Source organism: Acaromyces ingoldii, assembly GCF_003144295.1.
Source record: "Acaromyces ingoldii strain MCA 4198 unplaced genomic scaffold FA10scaffold_1, whole genome shotgun sequence".
Taxonomy (NCBI): domain Eukaryota; kingdom Fungi; phylum Basidiomycota; class Exobasidiomycetes; order Exobasidiales; family Cryptobasidiaceae; genus Acaromyces; species Acaromyces ingoldii.
Window position 1 is genome coordinate 645 of NW_020290247.1, and position 15,972 is coordinate 16,616.

Genomic DNA, 15,972 nt, shown 5'->3' on the forward strand with positions numbered 1-15,972 from the left:
GGTCAGGTGGAACCCCCTTGTAACCCTATCCTTGTCGTCGTTGGTCGGCGCGAGCCTGTCTATCCTCGTGCGCTGCTTGCTGGACGGCATGGCAGATGGTGTTATGAAGAGAAGGCTGCGAGGCACAGCCACGAATGATGCAACTGTGTCTCAAGTCCCCGCTTTCTCCCGAGAACAAAGGCGGCGAAGAACAAAAGCACAAAGACAGTCTGCGAACAGCGGACGCGACGAATCAAAAGCGACGTTTTGAATCACATCCACGATGGCAGACGCTCAGCATACGATGGTAGACGGTGAAGACATGACGGCAGACGGTGAGCACACGATGGCAGACGTTTAGCATGCAATGGCAGACGCTGAGCGATCCATCAAGAATTCCGCACGAATGTCCTCGAGGAGATCCGCTCCGTTCGCGCAGACATTGAAGCCGTCGGCGGCGACGCGGGGACCGTCGCAATCGCGCAGGAAGGCCACGAACTCGAAGAGCTCAAGAGTCTCAGCGATATCTACATCGCTGCCGTTGCGCGCCAGTGTGCGCTGCTTGAGGAGGAGGCTGAGCGGATTTCGCAAGAGACTGAGCAGCTTCGGAAGAAAGCTGCGCAGATACAGGAGAGGAACGCGCAGCTTTGCGCGCAGACCGAGGTCTATTTTCAATTCATCGAAGCAGCATCACCAGCAACAGCAGCAGCAATTAGAGCAGCAGCAGAGGCCCGCGACCACGCCAGACAGTCCTAGTCGTCGGCCGCACGACGCCAGACAGCGAGGCCGCTGGCAGGGCCTCGCTGTATGTAGCACTCTCTTAATGTTAATCCTCATACAGCAGTACAGTGGTCTGATTCGGTATGGTCTGATTCGTTGTATGTGCGACGAGAGAAGTGAATGCAGCGCCTTCCTTTGGAAGAACAGTCCCAATCTCATGCTCTGCTGCAGGCGACTCTGCGCAGACTTGGGCGAAGCTCAGACCAATCACTCTCCACTTGAAAGGCCCGCAGGCAGAAGGATGCATTGATAGTGAGGAGCCTACTGCTCGTTGTCGTCGCCTTGTCGCAAATCGTGGCAATCTCGCCACATCAGTCGTAGGGGGCCGGTCTTATGTCTTCCCACTCTGCATGGCAATGAGCTCACGTAACTGAGCCGGGATGGAGGGGGGGAACCTACTGGTCAAAGCCCGCGCCAGGGCCGAGGGCGGCTTCTCCACGAAGTTTTTGGGCTTCGGGAGCTTCACCACCGTGTCTTTGAGCGCCTCGAGCCTCTCCAGCGTGAGCGCTTGAGGCTCGCGCTTTGGCGCCTTCTCAAAGAACGGTGGTGGCGTGTCCGGCCGCACGTTGCCGGTCACGGGTATGGGGCCATCGAGCGCCCACACGTCCCTGGCCGGAGTGGTCCTCTGCCGCTTGGCAGAGGGAGGGCCAATAGAAGAGGGTCGCGAAGAGGGGGCCTTCGCAGGCGTCAGCAGGACGTCAGCGCCAGCAGGGCCTTACTCACGGGCTCTTTGCGCAGTGCGCAGTTCCCCTCGAGCACCAAGTTCTCGCATCTGGCGCACAGCCCAGCAAGCCCGGTGTCCTTTTCGTCGTCGGTCTGCGTGGATTTGTCCATCTTGGCGTGCTGCTCGTTGGACGACATGGTGTGATGGAGAGAAGTCCGCGAAACACAGCCACGTCTCGTCTCTCCGCTTTCTTCCGAGAACAAAGGCGGAGAGGACAAGGGTGCAAAGACAGTCTGCGAACGGACGCGACGAATCAGAAGCGACGTCGTGACTTATATAGACGATGGACTACGCGCAGCATACGACGATGGCAGGTGAGAACAGACGCTGGGCATGCAATGGCAGACGCTGAGCAATCCCTGAAGACCCCCGTGCGACTCTCCTCGCGGCGATCGGCTCCCTTCGCGCAGCCATTGAAGCCGTCGGCGGCGACGCGGTCGCCGTGGCGCCCGCGCAGGAAGGTCACGAGGTCGAAGAGCTCGAGCATCTCAACGATCTCTACGCCGAGGCACTCGAGCGCCGAGAGCGCGTCGTCGAAGAGGCGCTGCTGAGACAGCGGATTGCGCTCATCGAGGAGGAGCTTGCGCAGATCCGCGAGGAGCGTGCGCGGATCGACGACGAGCGTGCGCGGATTCGCGAGGAGCTTCCCCAGCTCGACGAGGCGGTAGCGGTGGCCCTTCGCCAGGCCATCGAAGCAGCAGCGGGAGCATCCGCAGCAGAAGTAGCAGCAGCACAGGTCTTCGACGACGTCGACTTCTTCGCGTCGAGGTCGCCCTCCCCCTGAGTCCCTGCCGGCAGGGCCTCGTTGTACATAGACCGCTCTCCTTTCTCTTCATATAGGTCTTCAATCGCATTCTTCTATGATGGCCTCATGCGACGACAGTGCAATGTGTCCCGCTCTTGAGACGTATGCACAACTCTGTCCTGATCATCCCTGGAGAGACAGCGGGCGCTGACTGTCGCCCTCACTGCGCAGACCTCGGTCGCCATCCAGTCGGGGCTCGTCTCTCGGGCACGCTGAGACCCGGGAGACGCAACACCGCGCAGCGCACGCCTCGAGGTCGTCCGACGGCCGAGCACGGTGCCACTCTCAGGGAGAGCCCTCGGGTGGCGTGCACATCAGCCTACCTCGCAGGGTAGTATAGCGTGGTTGCCCGTCCCTCTTTCACTGTAGCCTCTGTCGCTGTGGATCAGGAAGGCCCTCGTGCATCGGCTTCTGAACCTTTCTCTGCATGGCACTGAGCTTGGAAGGCCTTGCTCGCGCCGTGCCCAGGTCGTCGACGTCGAGTGGGGCCGCGACCTTGCTCTTGGCGCAACGCCGACAGTCCTGCGGAGAGTCGAACCGCCGAGGCAGCGGGCCGTCCACTGGCTCGTTTTGCTTCCAACCTCCCTCAAGGCTCTGTAGGTCGCCTCGTCTGTGGGCCCCTCGTCTGTGAGCGCCTCGTCTGTGAGCTCCTCGTCTGTGAGCAATTCGTCAGCGAGCACCACGCCAGCGATACGGATCACCCGTCAGCCGCGCCAGGCACCTTTGCCCCCCTCTTTGCGCTGCATCCGGCACCCCCGTCCGATGTCGCTCCCTTTTAGCATGCTGTGACCAGCAAAAAAATCAGCGAGGTGCAAGATCTATTCGAGAGCGACGCACAGCGCAGCCAGCATGGTCCTTCATCCAAGGCTGAGTGCCAGACGAGCGATGAGATTGCCTCGGACGCGTCGAAAAACAAAATCGCCTCCACTTCTCTGTTCGAAATCGTGGGCTTATTTTGGCATCCATCGCACGCCGGGGTGCCATCAGCTCGTAGGGTGTGTAGAGAGTGCTGTCGCCTGGCGCTCGTGGCGGTTGACACAAAGAAGCCGTACTACAGAGGCCTTCTCCCAGGCCTTGCGGTAGTTTTGAAGCTGATGGGGAGACTTGCAGCAGACCTCATGTTCAGGCAGCTGGTCGAAATGGTCGCGAGGAATTGGCGCGAAAATGAGTTCAACCTTCAAGTGTTTCCATCTACTATACAGACTGAGGATACAAAAGCTGTTCACCGTAGGGAACGAGACGGAGGAGGATCCGTCTGGTCGAAGGAAACGAAGACTGCGCGCCTGGCAGTTTGTATGAGCGCGACGAGAGTCGTTGTGGCGTGCGCTGGTCCATGCGGTCGTGAGTGATCACTGCACTACTGTGTCTGGATTGTCAAAGAGCTGCTCGTCTGCTTCGGGCTGCCATTGTCGCGGATTTTGCAAGCCTCCCATGGCAGAGATGATCGCATGAGCCCGTGGGAGACGTGCTCTGAACGTGCGAATCGGGTCAAAGGTGACCAGGCTTTGTCGCCAGGGTACAACCACTTTGACTACACGATCTTCAGGTGCAGCGCTGCCCTCCTCCACCAGCAAAAAGGAATAGAGGTTGAGATCGCTCGTCCGGGGGGAGCCAAGTCGATAGACATAGTCTGACCATTCGTAGGCGTAGTCGATGGGCTGCCAATCCGCCCTTTCCTTCTTCCACGGTATGCAAAGCAGTTCTTCGACGTCGTCGGGATCCTCGGACCTACGCTGCCACCACTGCTTCAGATCAGTCAGGTCCACCTCTTTCGACGTGGCAAAGGCAACAACCTGAATCTGTCTGTTTGAGACATGAGGAAACGCGGGCGTTTTTCCTTGCTCGAGCGCTGTTGGCACCGGTCGCATCAACAGTTGGAGTAGCCCGCGATGCCACACCTTGGCTTTGCAATCGTCCGGTAGGTCTGCGACTCGCACTGTGCCGACAAATCCCGTCGCTTTACCGTCTGCCTGACCGGAGACCGGATCGCCTTGGAAGTGGGAGGTCACTGTCACCTCGAAATGCACGCCTTTGATGTCGCACATCGTCCTGTAGAGATCCTCGAATGACGGCGCAAGGACGGCACCAATCGCTGGCAGGCCATCGGCATCGTCCCGGTAGAAGGCGATGTGATACGTTTCTGCCAGCTTCATGATGGATGTGTGGGTTCAGTTAGACGGAATCCGACCGCTTCGACTTTTCGACACGCCTAGTCTTGCGCTCGGACCACATCTCATCTCTTGCTCTTCTTCGTCGTCCGAACAATGGGGAGCGATAGAATTTTCGCCGTCGCCGCATCATGCGGGGACCACAGCACCCAAGGCACGTGGCTGAAGCAAGCTACATCGCCCAGGTCACGCCGCTGACCCTGGTCTTGAGCGAATCGTCTTCGAGTGAATCACTCAGCGACAGAACCTTTTGCATGTCCCATGTGGCGCTCAGGTAGCGTCCGCCGAGCGTGTGCGCTTTCTCCGTGCAGAGCCACACGCATGTAGCTCCTGCCAACTCCGGCTTATCGACCATAAGCGCTGCGATCTTCGGGGGGAGCTTGATATTCTCGCCTGTTAAGCCGGTGCCAGCAACGCCGCCGGGATGGAGTGCATAGGCGTGCACATCCCCTTTCTGCTCGGCCTCGATGGCCTCTGTGAGGATGTTGAGCCCGTTTTTGCTACCCGAGTAGGAAGACATGTTTGCCTGGTACCGCGTGGTATTCGTTGTTACGTTGATAATATAGCCTGGCCGGCCTGATCGATCGAATGAGTGAGCCTGTAGGGATGACGATGACGACATCATTGCCGCTCTTCGTGCGCGCAAGAAGGCCCGGCACAGCAGATAGGGGCCCTTTGTGTTGATCTCAAAGTCCGACCACCACAGCGACGGATCCGAGTCCTGTACTGGTGCCCTGGAAAGTGCCACACCCGCGTTTGACACGAGTACATCGGCAGGCCTTGATCTCAGCGCGTCCGAGGCAAAGAGCTCATCTACCGCAGAGGGATCGGAGATGTCCACGCCGGAGCAGACAAGTACCTCTGTTTGTTCTCCAAACGAAGACTGGATCATCGACCTGGTCTCCTCCAAGGGCTCGCGTCTACGAGCCACGAGGACCAAAGACTCGGCTCCGGCCCTGGCAAAAGAGAGGGCAATGCCTCGTCCGATCCCAGTGCCGGCGCCGGTGATGAGAACTTTGCGACCTTTGGCGCTGCCCTTCAGCGCATTGGACGGATCAATAAAGTCGTACACGTCGTGATGAGTGGGTGTGAAAACGTTTGCGAAAGTATCGGTGAGGGACATGGTCGATCGCCACCTGTCGGTCGAAGGGAGTAGGCAGAAAGCGTTGAAGCTGTGGAGACGACTGCTCTCGCAATTTATATGGACTTTCCTAACGCCGGAAGTCTCCAACGCAGTAGCAACGTTGGGTGAGCCACACCGAGCCTCCACAGCATGTAACAGTAATGCGCGGAACAAGTTCGAGACTAGATCGCGTGAAACTTGCTGTTTTGCGACTGCCGCCGCTGAAGTGTTTGCCGGTATTGCAAGAGAACGTGATTTCGGATAGTAAAATTGCTTCAATTTGAAGCCAACATTCGCTGGTGGGCATGGGATAAGCGCGGTGAGCGTGCAGTGAGCAGTGAGCAGTGAGCAGTGAACTAGTAGACAGAGCGTTGGCAGGTAGGCAGATTGCGGGACGATCAGCCCGAGCCTGGCACCATATGTTCCTTGTGAGCAGCACCGTCCGAGATATCAGTGTGAACCGCAAGCTCGTCTATCTGCTACAAGGAGTTTCATTCACGTCCTTTTACCGCTTTTGGCTCCAAGCGTACGCAAAGCAACCATACAATGTGCTCCTTCTTTCTCATCCTCCAGCTAAGCAAAAGACGGGAATGAAATGACCGCCATGATTTTGGTGTAGCCTTGCAAGGATCCCGCAAAGGAGGCTAGACTTCGCTCTTGCTTGGCAGGCTGCGCTGACCGTACTGCACGTCGAGGCGGCAACGCACTCATCGAAGCGCTGCCTTGTACAAGCATGGGACAGGGGGTTGCTGTGACAGGGGAGTGCTGTGACACGGCAACGCTGAGGCTAGGCGGGCTTCCGCTGCCGCAGGAGCGAGGCGGCGAGGGCGTCGAGGTGGAGCAGGTGCCCGCGCTCGCGGCGCGCATAGAGACCAACATAGAGAAACGTCGCAAGCGCAATGGCCGCGTAGGACGTGGCGGCGGCGTTGGCAAACTGCGCGGGCTTGTTCCAGCCGAGCGTGAGGGCGTGGTGCGCCATGTCGAGGATGCTCTGGAGCGAGAACTGGAGCGCCATGAGCGCATTCTTGCGCTGGGGAAGCCCGGCAAGCGCCAGCTGCACCTGCGCGAGCTGGGCAAGGTCAAAGGACCAGAGGCCGATGCGCGAGAGGGCAAGGCCGCCAAAGAGCATCAGCCCGTTCCACCACGGCCGCGAGGGCGACGCCGTGCCGCAGTAAAAGGCAGCCAGGACCGGCGTGAGCGGCAGCAGCTCCATCCAGAGCGACCAGGAGCCCGTGCGCACGAGGCCGATGCGCTGCGTGAGCAGCGGCGAGACAAAGGTGCCCACGAGGCCGGCAACGACGCACGCGCCACGCATGCCGGCAATGAACGGGTCCGAGTACGTCGTCTCGCTCTTGAGGTACGCGACAAAGCTGGCGTCGAAGCTGAGCACGGACATGTACAGCAGCGAGATGGAGAGGGAGCTGATGAAGACGGGCATCGCGGAAAAGGTGCGCCAGTCGTGGTACTGGGCGGCGAGCCATCGCCGTACCGACTTGACCGAGAAGGGAGCTCGCGCAGGCGCCGACGGACGCTGTTCGCGCGCGCGCTGCTGCTCGAGCGCCAGCACGGCAAACCGGCGGAAGACGACGCCGAGGGAAAAGAACTCGAACAGCGTGGTGGCCGCACTCGTCGCGAGCAGGACGACGCACGAAAGCGGGTAGCCGATCTGGCTCGTGAGCAGCGAGACAAAGAGGGGCGCAAGCAGCTTGGAGAGGAGGTCGATGCGGCGCCTGGTCTGCTTGTCAGTGGTAGCAGCGCCTCGTGCTGGGGAACACTCACATGATCGCGTTCAGCCGCGTCAGGCGGCGCGGAGAGCCCTCGGCGATGCTCGTGATCCAGTCGCGCTCAGTGACGACGGAGACGCCGACGTTGGCAAGGATCAGCGCGCAGCCCAGCGCGGTGATGGCAACAAAGAGCGGCCAGAAGGCGGCATCTTGATGCTGCTTGTGCCAGTGGCGGAAGAGGGGGAGAAAGAGGGCATAGGTGCCGCACACAAAAGCCTTTTGCGCAAGCACAAAGCACCGCACGAGCGCGAGCCGGTGCGTGGCAAAGCGGTCGACGAGGTGGCCGACGGTGCTGCTGAGCACGATGGCGGCGGCCGTCGTCACAAAGCCATACAGCGACGCCGGCAGGAGCGAGTCTGGGTAGAGGGCGACAAAGTAGAGCGGGTAGGCGAACTCGGCAGTGCGGAAGCTGAACGAACTGCTCGCCTGCTGCAGCGCCAGGAGGACGAGCGCACGGAGATCGAGCTCGTCGCGCTCCGTCTCGGCCTCGTCGTCGGAGCCGACCGGGCGCAGCGGGATGTCGGGCTCTGTCGTGGCCATGCGCGGATCTTCATACATCGGCAAGCTGCTGCAGCGTAATCTTATCGCAAGACATTGATGCCATGCGATCTGAAAGTCGACCACGTGCCAGTTTCACAGTCCACACTCACGGGTGGAGGTCATGCCGGCCGGAGCACGAGCGGGTGACGATCATGCCATCGCTGACGTGCACTTGGAAAAGGCTCAGCCTGGAAACGCTTCCTGCGGAGCTGCTGCACCGCTCATCGCACAGCCTGGCGCTCATTGGGCGCCGAGCATACCTTTTGTGAGCATGCTGGTACGCACAGGACTTGATTGAGCATGCTGGTAGGCACAGGACTGGATTGAGCTGATATCCGCACAGCGGCGGGGAGCGCAAGCCCAGGGTGCCTGTCGACAGCGACGTGCTCGTGCTCGATCTCGATGGCGGTGCGTATGTCCACTGATCACTGCTACAAGCGCTGAAATTGCTGCACACAGGCAATCACAAAGTCCTAAAGACAGTGCATGGCGGCCCAGCACCGCGTGTCGGCGCCGCCATGGCCGTGGACCGAAGCAACGCCTGTTTCTATCTCTGGGGAGGCAGGGGCGGCAAGGACATGTCGGCGATTGCGACGCGTTCATCGGCAGACGAAGACGCAGACGCAGTGGACGACCTCTGGCGCTTTGACACGAAAAAAGAGTCGTGGGAGAAGACGGTCTCCAAGGGTGCATTCCCTGAAGGCCGCTCTTTCCACACGATGGCCATGCTCGAGAATCACCTATACGTGCATGCAGGTTGCACTGCTGCAGGTGCGAATGGAGTAGAGCGCGTCCTTGCTGCAAGCTCACTGACTCGTCAATGTTCAGGCCGACTGGCTTCGCTGGAATCGCTCGACTGCAAATCGGCCGCTTGGAGCGCGCAGCCGCCCGCGCCCGGGCCTGCCCGCGGCGGCACAGTCCTCACCGCGATCCCCTCGCACCGCGACGACGGTCGGCTGGTCCTCGCAAGATGGGGCGGCTTCTGTGGGTGAGTGCATGGGATCTGAAGTCCTGTCGGCTCGCTCAATCTCGGTCGGCCAAAGAAACGAGCTGGGCGGCCCTCTCGACATCTTCGATCCTGTCCAGGGCGAATGGACGTCGCACAGTGCCTCCGTCGAGGGCGGAGAAGCGGATCCCCGGAAGCGCTCTGTCCACGGCTTCGTCCCCATCACACCGCCTCTGAGGGTCAACAACAGCCGAGCTGTCGCCCTGCTCTTCATGGGCGAAGGAGAGGGCGCGCCTGCACAGCTTGGCCATGATGGAGCGGGCAAGGTGCGTCCTAGGTGCGAAGTCGTGTCCCTTCTTGCTGACAAAGCAACGGCCAGTTTCTTTCCGACTACTACATCCTCTTGCAGTCAGAGCAGGGCTACCGCTGGCGTCCATTGAATGACGTCGCACGATCCGCTCTTCCGAGGCAAACTCTTCCGGAAGCTCGCGGATGGTTTGCCTTCGACTGCCAGGCGCTGGATGACGGTCGGAGCGGAGTCCGTGTTGTCCTTCACGGGGGTCTCAACGAGCAAAACGAGCGGCTCAGCGATGCATGGGTCCTGGAGATCGAAAGCGCAGCCGCTTAGTAGGAGTGATCAACTAGGCGCTTTGCAGGTCTGCCCTCAAAGTCGAGAAAAGCTCATCAATGAGGTGGTCCAGCTTGGGATCTTGCTCGGAGGACATTCTGTACATTCATGACTGGCATATCCAACAAAATGATCATACATCGTACACGAAACAGGGCGAGGGGATGATCATACTCGAAACAGGGCGAGGGGAAAAGATCACCCTAGTACTGCCATCGCCATCGCACGTCCTTTTCGCCATCCACGAGCTCGTTGGAGTCGACCGACCAGCTCTTGCGCGGGACGCCCTCCTGGCGATCACGACGCCGGTTGTCGATGGTCATCCACGCCCGCACGCCCACGGTGACGGCAATGCAGATCGAGGCAAAGCTGAACGTGGCGATCAGGTTCGTCCGGTAGAGGGGCTTCTCGACGGCGCGGAAGGTCTGCGCGGTGATGATGCCCGCTCCGTTGGCGCACATGGTAAAGATGCCGGCATCGAGCGCACGCTTGTTCTCGTCGAGCTGGTTGTTGCAGTGCCAGGTGTGAAACACCACCGAAGGGACCCAGGACCCGGTGGCAGCGATGAAGCAGGCGCCGTACAGGGTCCAGATCTTGCTCGGCGAGACGGCATACAGCATGCTGAACCCGATGAGGTTGAAGCACATGATGGCGATGAGGTGGCCGGAGCGATCCCGCAGCTTGTCGGACGAGGTGCTGATGGCAAAGACGGCAATGGCACCCCAGACGCTGGGGCCGCAGGTGAGAAGGTTGGTGGTGACGGTCGAATAGCCGAGGCGGGAGATGATCTGCGGGAGAAAGTTGGACATGGTCGCCACGCTGACGCCGTAGGAGACGGCAATGATCCCCCAGGCGTAGGTGCGAACATCCAGAAAGGGCTTGACGCAGTCCTTGAGGCTGAAGGACGAGTCGACAACATTGGAGCCGTCCTGCTGCATCCTCTCGATGGCAAGACTGCGCTCTTCTGGCGTCAGCCACCAGACGGTTTCCAGCTTGTTGGGCAGGAAGCAGTAGGCGAGGGGCGCGCAGGAGATGGTCAGGAGCCCTTCGAGGATGAAGAGGATCTGCCAGCCGTGCAGGACGGGGCTGTTGATCTGAAAGACGCCGTAGGAGACCAGGCCGGAAAAGGCCGCTGCCAGGGCCGCAAAGACGTACGGCATGGCGATGCGGCGCGCCAGCTCGTCGCGCTTGTACACCAGACTGAGGCAGAGGATCGTCGACGAGCCAAAGCCGGCCTCGAAGAAGCCGAGCAGGACGCGGAGCACGAGCAGGCCGCCAAAGTTCTTGGCAAAGGCCGAGCAGGTGCCCATCAGACCCCAGCCAAAGACATAGATGGGAATCATGCGCCGGGGACCGAACTTCTTGGTGGTGACGCACAGAAAGGACGAGCAGAACCCAAAGACAATATAGAAAGCGGTGATGATGTTGCTGTAGTCCTGGCCGTGGAGGCCGACGTCCTTCTCCAGACCGTCCGTCTTGGCATTGCCCAAGTTGGCGCGGCCGACGTAGCTGAAGAAGTTGAGGAGGCAGAAGAGGGGCAGCATGACGGTGTCGAGCTTGCGGACGAGCCGGCGCTCGACGGCCGCCCGCTTGGCCTGACCGCCGCCCTCGCTGGTGTCGAGGTAGTCGACGAGGTGGAGCTGGTGCTTGCCTGGCATCTCGTCGCCCAGCGACTTGGTCGAGTCCGTCTCTTGGATCGTTTGCGAAGGTAGTTCAGAGGGGGACATCTTGCGAGTGATTGGTCGGTGGAGAGACGGCAGCTGGAGCCTCTTCTTATACATGTTGCCATCAGGGGGTCGACGTCGACCAAGAGGGAAGGGCAATGCCCATCCTTGTGGTGGCGACACGGAGAGATAAGCCACAAATTGACCGTGGGGACTGACACCTGCGATAAGCGATAATGTCGACGCGGCTAAGCCGGGCCCACGCGTGGTCCGGTCGTGCATGGATCTCGACCTCGAGCCAAGAAATGAAACTCATATCGCAAGTCAAGGGACATGCAGGTACGCAAGATTGAGCGAATCCTGCTCCCCGTCAGGCACGCACACCCATCGAGGGGCTAGGTGACGAATTACAATGACGATGACGCTGTGCGTGACAGGTCTGGACAGCTAGGACAACTAGGACAGCTAGGACCCTAGGACAGCCAGGACCCTAGGACAGCTAGGGAAGCGAGGACAGCTAGGACAGCTAGGCATGACATTGGGAAAGACACTACGGAATTCGTGACACTAAGTAAGACTCTCGGGCTCCATCTCGGGGCGCGCCCCGCGGGCGGCGATGAGCGCTCGCTTGCAGTACTTGGCATGGCGCTGGGGCACCCCATCGACGACGATGCGCACGATCTGGTCGACGACGGCCGCCCACGTCTTACCCACGGGCGCATTGCTCCCCTCGGCCGCCCCAAAGGTCCGCCGGGCACACTCCAGGTCCGAAATGACGGCGATCCAGGTCATGGACGGAGCAGCGGCAGAGGAAGTGCAGAGCTGCCGGTGCGCCCACACCAGCAGGCAGACGGCCTTGCCCGTCTGCCGTACCATGATGGCGTTGAGACTGGCCGACTGGAGACGCAGACGGCCCACCATGCGTATGGTCGCACTGCTGAAGTGGAGCAGCAGGGTAGTCGAGGATCCGGCAGCATCGGGAATGGCCGCCGCAATCGTGCAGACGTAGAGAATGTGTTCCAGGTACTCGAGTTCGACCATGACCTGCTGCCGGGGTGTCAGTCTCCACGTCTGCGTCCGTAGCTCGACTCTCCACAGATCGAGGCGACATCGCAGGTCGTCGAAGCGCGAGCGAGCTGCCAGGGGAGACGCGTAGCTCGCCTGCGCCGCTTCCTGCGCCTGTGTCAGCCACGCCCGCAGATGGATCATGGCCGGACACAGGTCCCGGTCCCAGCCAAGGTTCCGTCGGACGTGTTCGCTGTCGGGTAGCCACTCTCGTGCGGTAAAGGTGCCAGGCGACGAGGCCGCGTTGCTCATTGCCGCCGCGACAAAGGGCCGGTCTACCTCCTCCTCGCCGCCCCGCCACTGGCCATCGGGCAGGTCGGCCTCCTCCTCGCCGCCCCGCCATTGGCCATCGGGCAGGTCGGCAGGCAAGGCAAGGTGCAAGCCTGCACTGCGACCACGATAGGGCAGGGCAGGGAGAGGATCTTCAAAGAGGGCAGAAGACGCCAGTCGCACGTCGACAGCGTCCGACGCCAGGCCCAGATTCAACGTCATCCGCCGCTCGAGCGCATAGACGGCCCAGAACATCCTTCGCGCCATGTCGGGCGACGCTGACTGCCGGCACGTGGCCTCTCGGTCGATGCCCAGACGCCTGGCCACCGTCAGTGCCTCCTCGATGAGGTGCAGCGGGTCCTCGTCCGCGGTTCCCGGCGGCGACAAGAGGGAGTAGAGACTGGCCAGGAGCATGCGTTGCAGGGTGGCGAGCGAGAGGGGGCCATCGGAGATCGCTTCTCGGGGCAGCATCGCTCTCCGCAAATCACCCAGCTGCCGCTCAAACGAGGACGAGAGCTCCTCGTCGAGGAGGGCATTGGCCACCGCCATGGCAAAGTAGACCATAAACACAATGTGGCCGAGTTTTTCCTCGGCTTGCCCGCCCTGCGAGAGGAGATGGGTGACTGCGCTCTGGCCCAGCGTCTCTTCGATCTCAAACACGGCGTCGATCCAGTGGCAGAGCTCGTCGGGCTCCACCAGGGGCAAGAACGCCATCTCGTGGGAAAAGGCAATGACGAGGGGCATCATCGAGCCGGGTTCGAACTGGTCGCAGAGGGGCGAGCCCTCGACGCTCGCCTCTCGCCGAGAAGAAGCATCGGTCGAGGAACTCGTCTGCCTGCCCTGATACGAGCGTAGATTCGTGGCGAGTGCGGCCTCAAAGGCACGCGGCACCGTCGGTGGTGGCCTTCTCGTGGACATGATATCGCAAGACTCTTCTGCATTTCGATCTCCGAACAGATCCTCGTGAACTTTGGCGATGGTGATCTGCTGGATACGATAGGCGTTGCTGTTGCCCTGTGCATCTTGCTGTGACGTAGTGACTGGACCAAAGAGGGCCCTGCTGGCACCACTGGCAAAGGCGCGAGACAAAACGCCCTCGAATCGAAGTGAACCGTTCCCTTGACCAACTTGCGATGCACTTGATGAGTCCTGGCCGTCCATGAGCGCAGAGTACGCTGGCACGGCATCCGACCGTGTGCCTCTTTGGTCATTGCCCTCTTGCGCAGTCGCAGGAGACAGCCGCCGTCGCTGCCGTGGCCGCGGCCCTCCCTGATCGTCCTGGTTGTCGCCACGCCCCGCAGCAAGGGTAGAGGCGGGATAGCTCGTCGTGGGGGAGATCTGTTCGAGCAAGTGCGACAGGCCACTCTCGAGCCAACGAATCCGATCGGCGTCCTCCTGCCTCCGTCGCTGCTCCTCCTCCTGCAGCTGCGCATACTCGTCTGGCCACCTACATCGGATCTTGAGCCTGTCGCATCGTGCGCACAGGGGAAATTTGCCGTCGCACTTGGCACGTCGCTGCCGGCAGCAGTTGCAAGCGCGTGCGGTTCGCGGCTTGCGCGCGCCCGGAGTGGCCCCATTGGACGACCCAGACACGACGTCCGCCGTTTGTTGTACGGAGGAGGCTGCCATGCAAGAGCGGGTTGCAGGTTATGAATCAGGAACAGGCGTGGGCGCAAGGTCGAAAAAGATCAGGATCGCGGCAGAGGGTTGACAGAGATAGGCGAAGGAGCGGCCGGAACTGCACGTGCGGAAGGGCCGATCGCGCGTCCAGGCTGTCGGGCGCGACCACGCCAAGGGTCAGCGAGCGTGGGGGTCACCGTGACGGTATAAATTGATGTAGGGCAGTCGAGACCTCAAACAGCAATCCCCAAAAATGGCTACTATGACGCAAAGCACGACGGTCACCCACATGCCAAGCAGCTCGCAGCAGCAGCCGAGGATGAACGACTACGTCCGAGGCTCTGCCTGGCGAGTGCCAGTGACTGCCTGCCAGCCAAGGCCCCTCTCTGCCTTTCTGTCGCGCAATGCACAGCGACGACCGGCGTCGGCCATTCGCAGCCTCCTTCCGCTGGAGCAGGAGCCAGGCATGATCTCGCTGCTCGCAGGCAAGCCCAACCCGGCCACGTTTCCCATCGAGGAGATTGCCGTCAAGGTGCGCTTACCCGACGACGCTTCGTCGCCCGTCGTCGTTGCCGTGACGGGCGACAGGCTACAGAAAGCGCTGCAGTACGGTCCGACGGCTGGCACGCCCGCCCTCGTCGACTGGCTGGCGCAGTTGACCAGCTCCCTCCATGGTAGACCACTCCCTGCGCAGAGTAGTGACAGCACAAAGCCATGGCAGCTCGCGGTGGGAAACGGCAGCCAGGATCTCATCGTCAAGGCGTTTGAAGTCATCCTCGACAGCGGAGACACCGCCCTGCTCCAGTCACCAACCTACCCGGGCGTACTGCCGGCCCTGTGCGTGGGGCAAGTCAATACGGTCGCAGTGGAGTCGGACGAGGCGGGGATCCGCGCGGATGCCCTCGAGCGCATGCTGGCACGGTGGGATGTCGACGAGAAGACGTCATCGCTGGCACGGCCCAAGTTGCTGTACATGGTCCCGACAGCATCCAATCCAACAGGCACGTCGACGAGCCTGGACCGCAAGCGTGCATTGCTGCGACTGGCGAGAAAGTACGACTTTCTCCTCTTTGAAGACGACCCATACTACCACCTCTCCTTTGAGGAGGCTACGCCGAGCCTGTTTGCGCTCGATGGGCAGGATTCAGACCACGACCAGGGCCGCGTGCTTCGCTTCGAGAGTCTTTCGAAAGTCATGTCGGCGGGCCTTCGCATCGGCTTCGTCGCGGGTCCCTCTGTGTTGGTGGACGCGATCAACAAGTACACGGCCACCAGCCACCTGCAGGTCAGTGGCGTGTCGCAATGCGTCGCCATCGCCGTGCTGGAGCAGATGGGCCATCGTGGCTTCCTGCAGCATGCCGCACGAACAGCCGACTTCTATCGTCGGCGCCGCGACGCATTCGAACGCATTGCCCACGAGATTCTCCGCGCCGAGCCGCCCGTCGCCGAATGGACGTCGCCCGGCGGTGGCATGTTCCTCTGGTTGCGCCTGCTCCTGCCGCTGAACGCAAACACGGCCGAGGGAGACAGCTTTGCCCTGATCTCCACGCAGGCCAGACGCGCCGGTGTCTTGGCCGTGCCGGGTGTGGCCTTTTTGGCTTCCTCAGGAGGCACGTCCACCTATGTTCGCGTCAGCTTTAGCCTCATTGGCGAGGAGGACACCGCCGAAGCATTCCGCAGGCTTCGTCGGGTCATCTTGGACCTCTGATCTCCTCTCTTTCTCTGTCTCCCCTCTGTATCTATCCGCGCCTAACACATCTTGTGCTACCACACTTGCCGTCAACACTGAAATGAAGCGTGCTGAAATGAAGCTTGCTGAAATGAGACTTGCTGAAATGAAGCTTGCTGAAATGAGACTTGCTGAAATGAAGCTTGC

The 15,972-nt window shown here is 60.9% G+C and overlaps 10 protein-coding genes across 10 annotated transcripts; 3 read left to right on the plus strand and 7 right to left on the minus strand.

Annotated features, from left to right (window-relative positions):
• Positions 1-213: 213 nt before the first annotated feature.
• On the plus strand, positions 214-832 carry FA10DRAFT_263378 (hypothetical protein). Its single transcript, XM_025520200.1, has 2 exons — positions 214-314; positions 374-832. Exons 1-2 carry the CDS (start codon positions 263-265, stop codon positions 733-735), a joined length of 414 nt encoding a protein of 137 aa, XP_025379799.1. The 5' UTR covers positions 214-262; the 3' UTR covers positions 736-832.
• A 188-nt stretch (positions 833-1,020) lies between these two features.
• Positions 1,021-1,620, minus strand: FA10DRAFT_257076 (hypothetical protein; the record flags this gene model as incomplete). The annotated part of the gene is made up of 3 exons (XM_025519833.1): positions 1,021-1,061; positions 1,159-1,435; positions 1,483-1,620. 3 exons carry the CDS (start codon positions 1,618-1,620, stop codon positions 1,021-1,023), a joined length of 456 nt encoding a protein of 151 aa, XP_025379800.1.
• Positions 1,621-1,689: 69 nt separating this feature from the next.
• On the minus strand, positions 1,690-2,350 carry FA10DRAFT_263379 (hypothetical protein). Its single transcript, XM_025520201.1, has one exon. The coding sequence runs from the start codon at positions 2,294-2,296 to the stop codon at positions 1,982-1,984; it is 315 nt and encodes a 104-aa protein (XP_025379801.1). The 5' UTR covers positions 2,297-2,350; the 3' UTR covers positions 1,690-1,981.
• Positions 2,351-3,637: 1,287 nt separating this feature from the next.
• FA10DRAFT_282287 (hypothetical protein) lies at positions 3,638-4,441 on the minus strand (the record flags this gene model as incomplete). The annotated part of the gene is made up of 1 exon (XM_025523759.1): positions 3,638-4,441. The coding sequence occupies one exon, from the start codon at positions 4,439-4,441 to the stop codon at positions 3,638-3,640; it is 804 nt and encodes a 267-aa protein (XP_025379802.1).
• Positions 4,442-4,535: 94 nt separating this feature from the next.
• On the minus strand, positions 4,536-5,785 carry FA10DRAFT_5 (NAD(P)-binding protein). The gene has a single exon (XM_025525527.1). It carries the CDS (start codon positions 5,577-5,579, stop codon positions 4,629-4,631), a length of 951 nt encoding a protein of 316 aa, XP_025379803.1. The 5' UTR covers positions 5,580-5,785; the 3' UTR covers positions 4,536-4,628.
• Positions 5,786-6,366: 581 nt separating this feature from the next.
• On the minus strand, positions 6,367-8,147 carry FA10DRAFT_257078 (hypothetical protein; the record flags this gene model as incomplete). The annotated part of the gene is made up of 3 exons (XM_025519834.1): positions 6,367-7,309; positions 7,359-7,928; positions 8,014-8,147. The coding sequence occupies 3 exons, from the start codon at positions 8,145-8,147 to the stop codon at positions 6,367-6,369; spliced, it is 1,647 nt and encodes a 548-aa protein (XP_025379804.1).
• Positions 8,148-8,311: 164 nt separating this feature from the next.
• On the plus strand, positions 8,312-9,579 carry FA10DRAFT_137 (hypothetical protein). The gene is made up of 5 exons (XM_025518011.1): positions 8,312-8,674; positions 8,732-8,891; positions 8,947-9,088; positions 9,152-9,175; positions 9,229-9,579. Exons 1-5 carry the CDS (start codon positions 8,422-8,424, stop codon positions 9,475-9,477), a joined length of 828 nt encoding a protein of 275 aa, XP_025379805.1. The 5' UTR covers positions 8,312-8,421; the 3' UTR covers positions 9,478-9,579.
• A 101-nt stretch (positions 9,580-9,680) lies between these two features.
• Positions 9,681-11,135, minus strand: FA10DRAFT_226257 (MFS general substrate transporter; the record flags this gene model as incomplete). Its single annotated transcript, XM_025518677.1, has 1 exon — positions 9,681-11,135. One exon carries the CDS (start codon positions 11,133-11,135, stop codon positions 9,681-9,683), a length of 1,455 nt encoding a protein of 484 aa, XP_025379806.1.
• Positions 11,136-11,531: 396 nt separating this feature from the next.
• On the minus strand, positions 11,532-14,171 carry FA10DRAFT_263385 (hypothetical protein). Its single transcript, XM_025520202.1, has one exon. The coding sequence runs from the start codon at positions 14,103-14,105 to the stop codon at positions 11,709-11,711; it is 2,397 nt and encodes a 798-aa protein (XP_025379807.1). The 5' UTR covers positions 14,106-14,171; the 3' UTR covers positions 11,532-11,708.
• A 244-nt stretch (positions 14,172-14,415) lies between these two features.
• FA10DRAFT_225730 (PLP-dependent transferase) lies at positions 14,416-15,804 on the plus strand (the record flags this gene model as incomplete). Its single annotated transcript, XM_025518658.1, has 1 exon — positions 14,416-15,804. The coding sequence occupies one exon, from the start codon at positions 14,416-14,418 to the stop codon at positions 15,802-15,804; it is 1,389 nt and encodes a 462-aa protein (XP_025379808.1).
• Between the last annotated feature and the right edge of the window lie 168 nt (positions 15,805-15,972).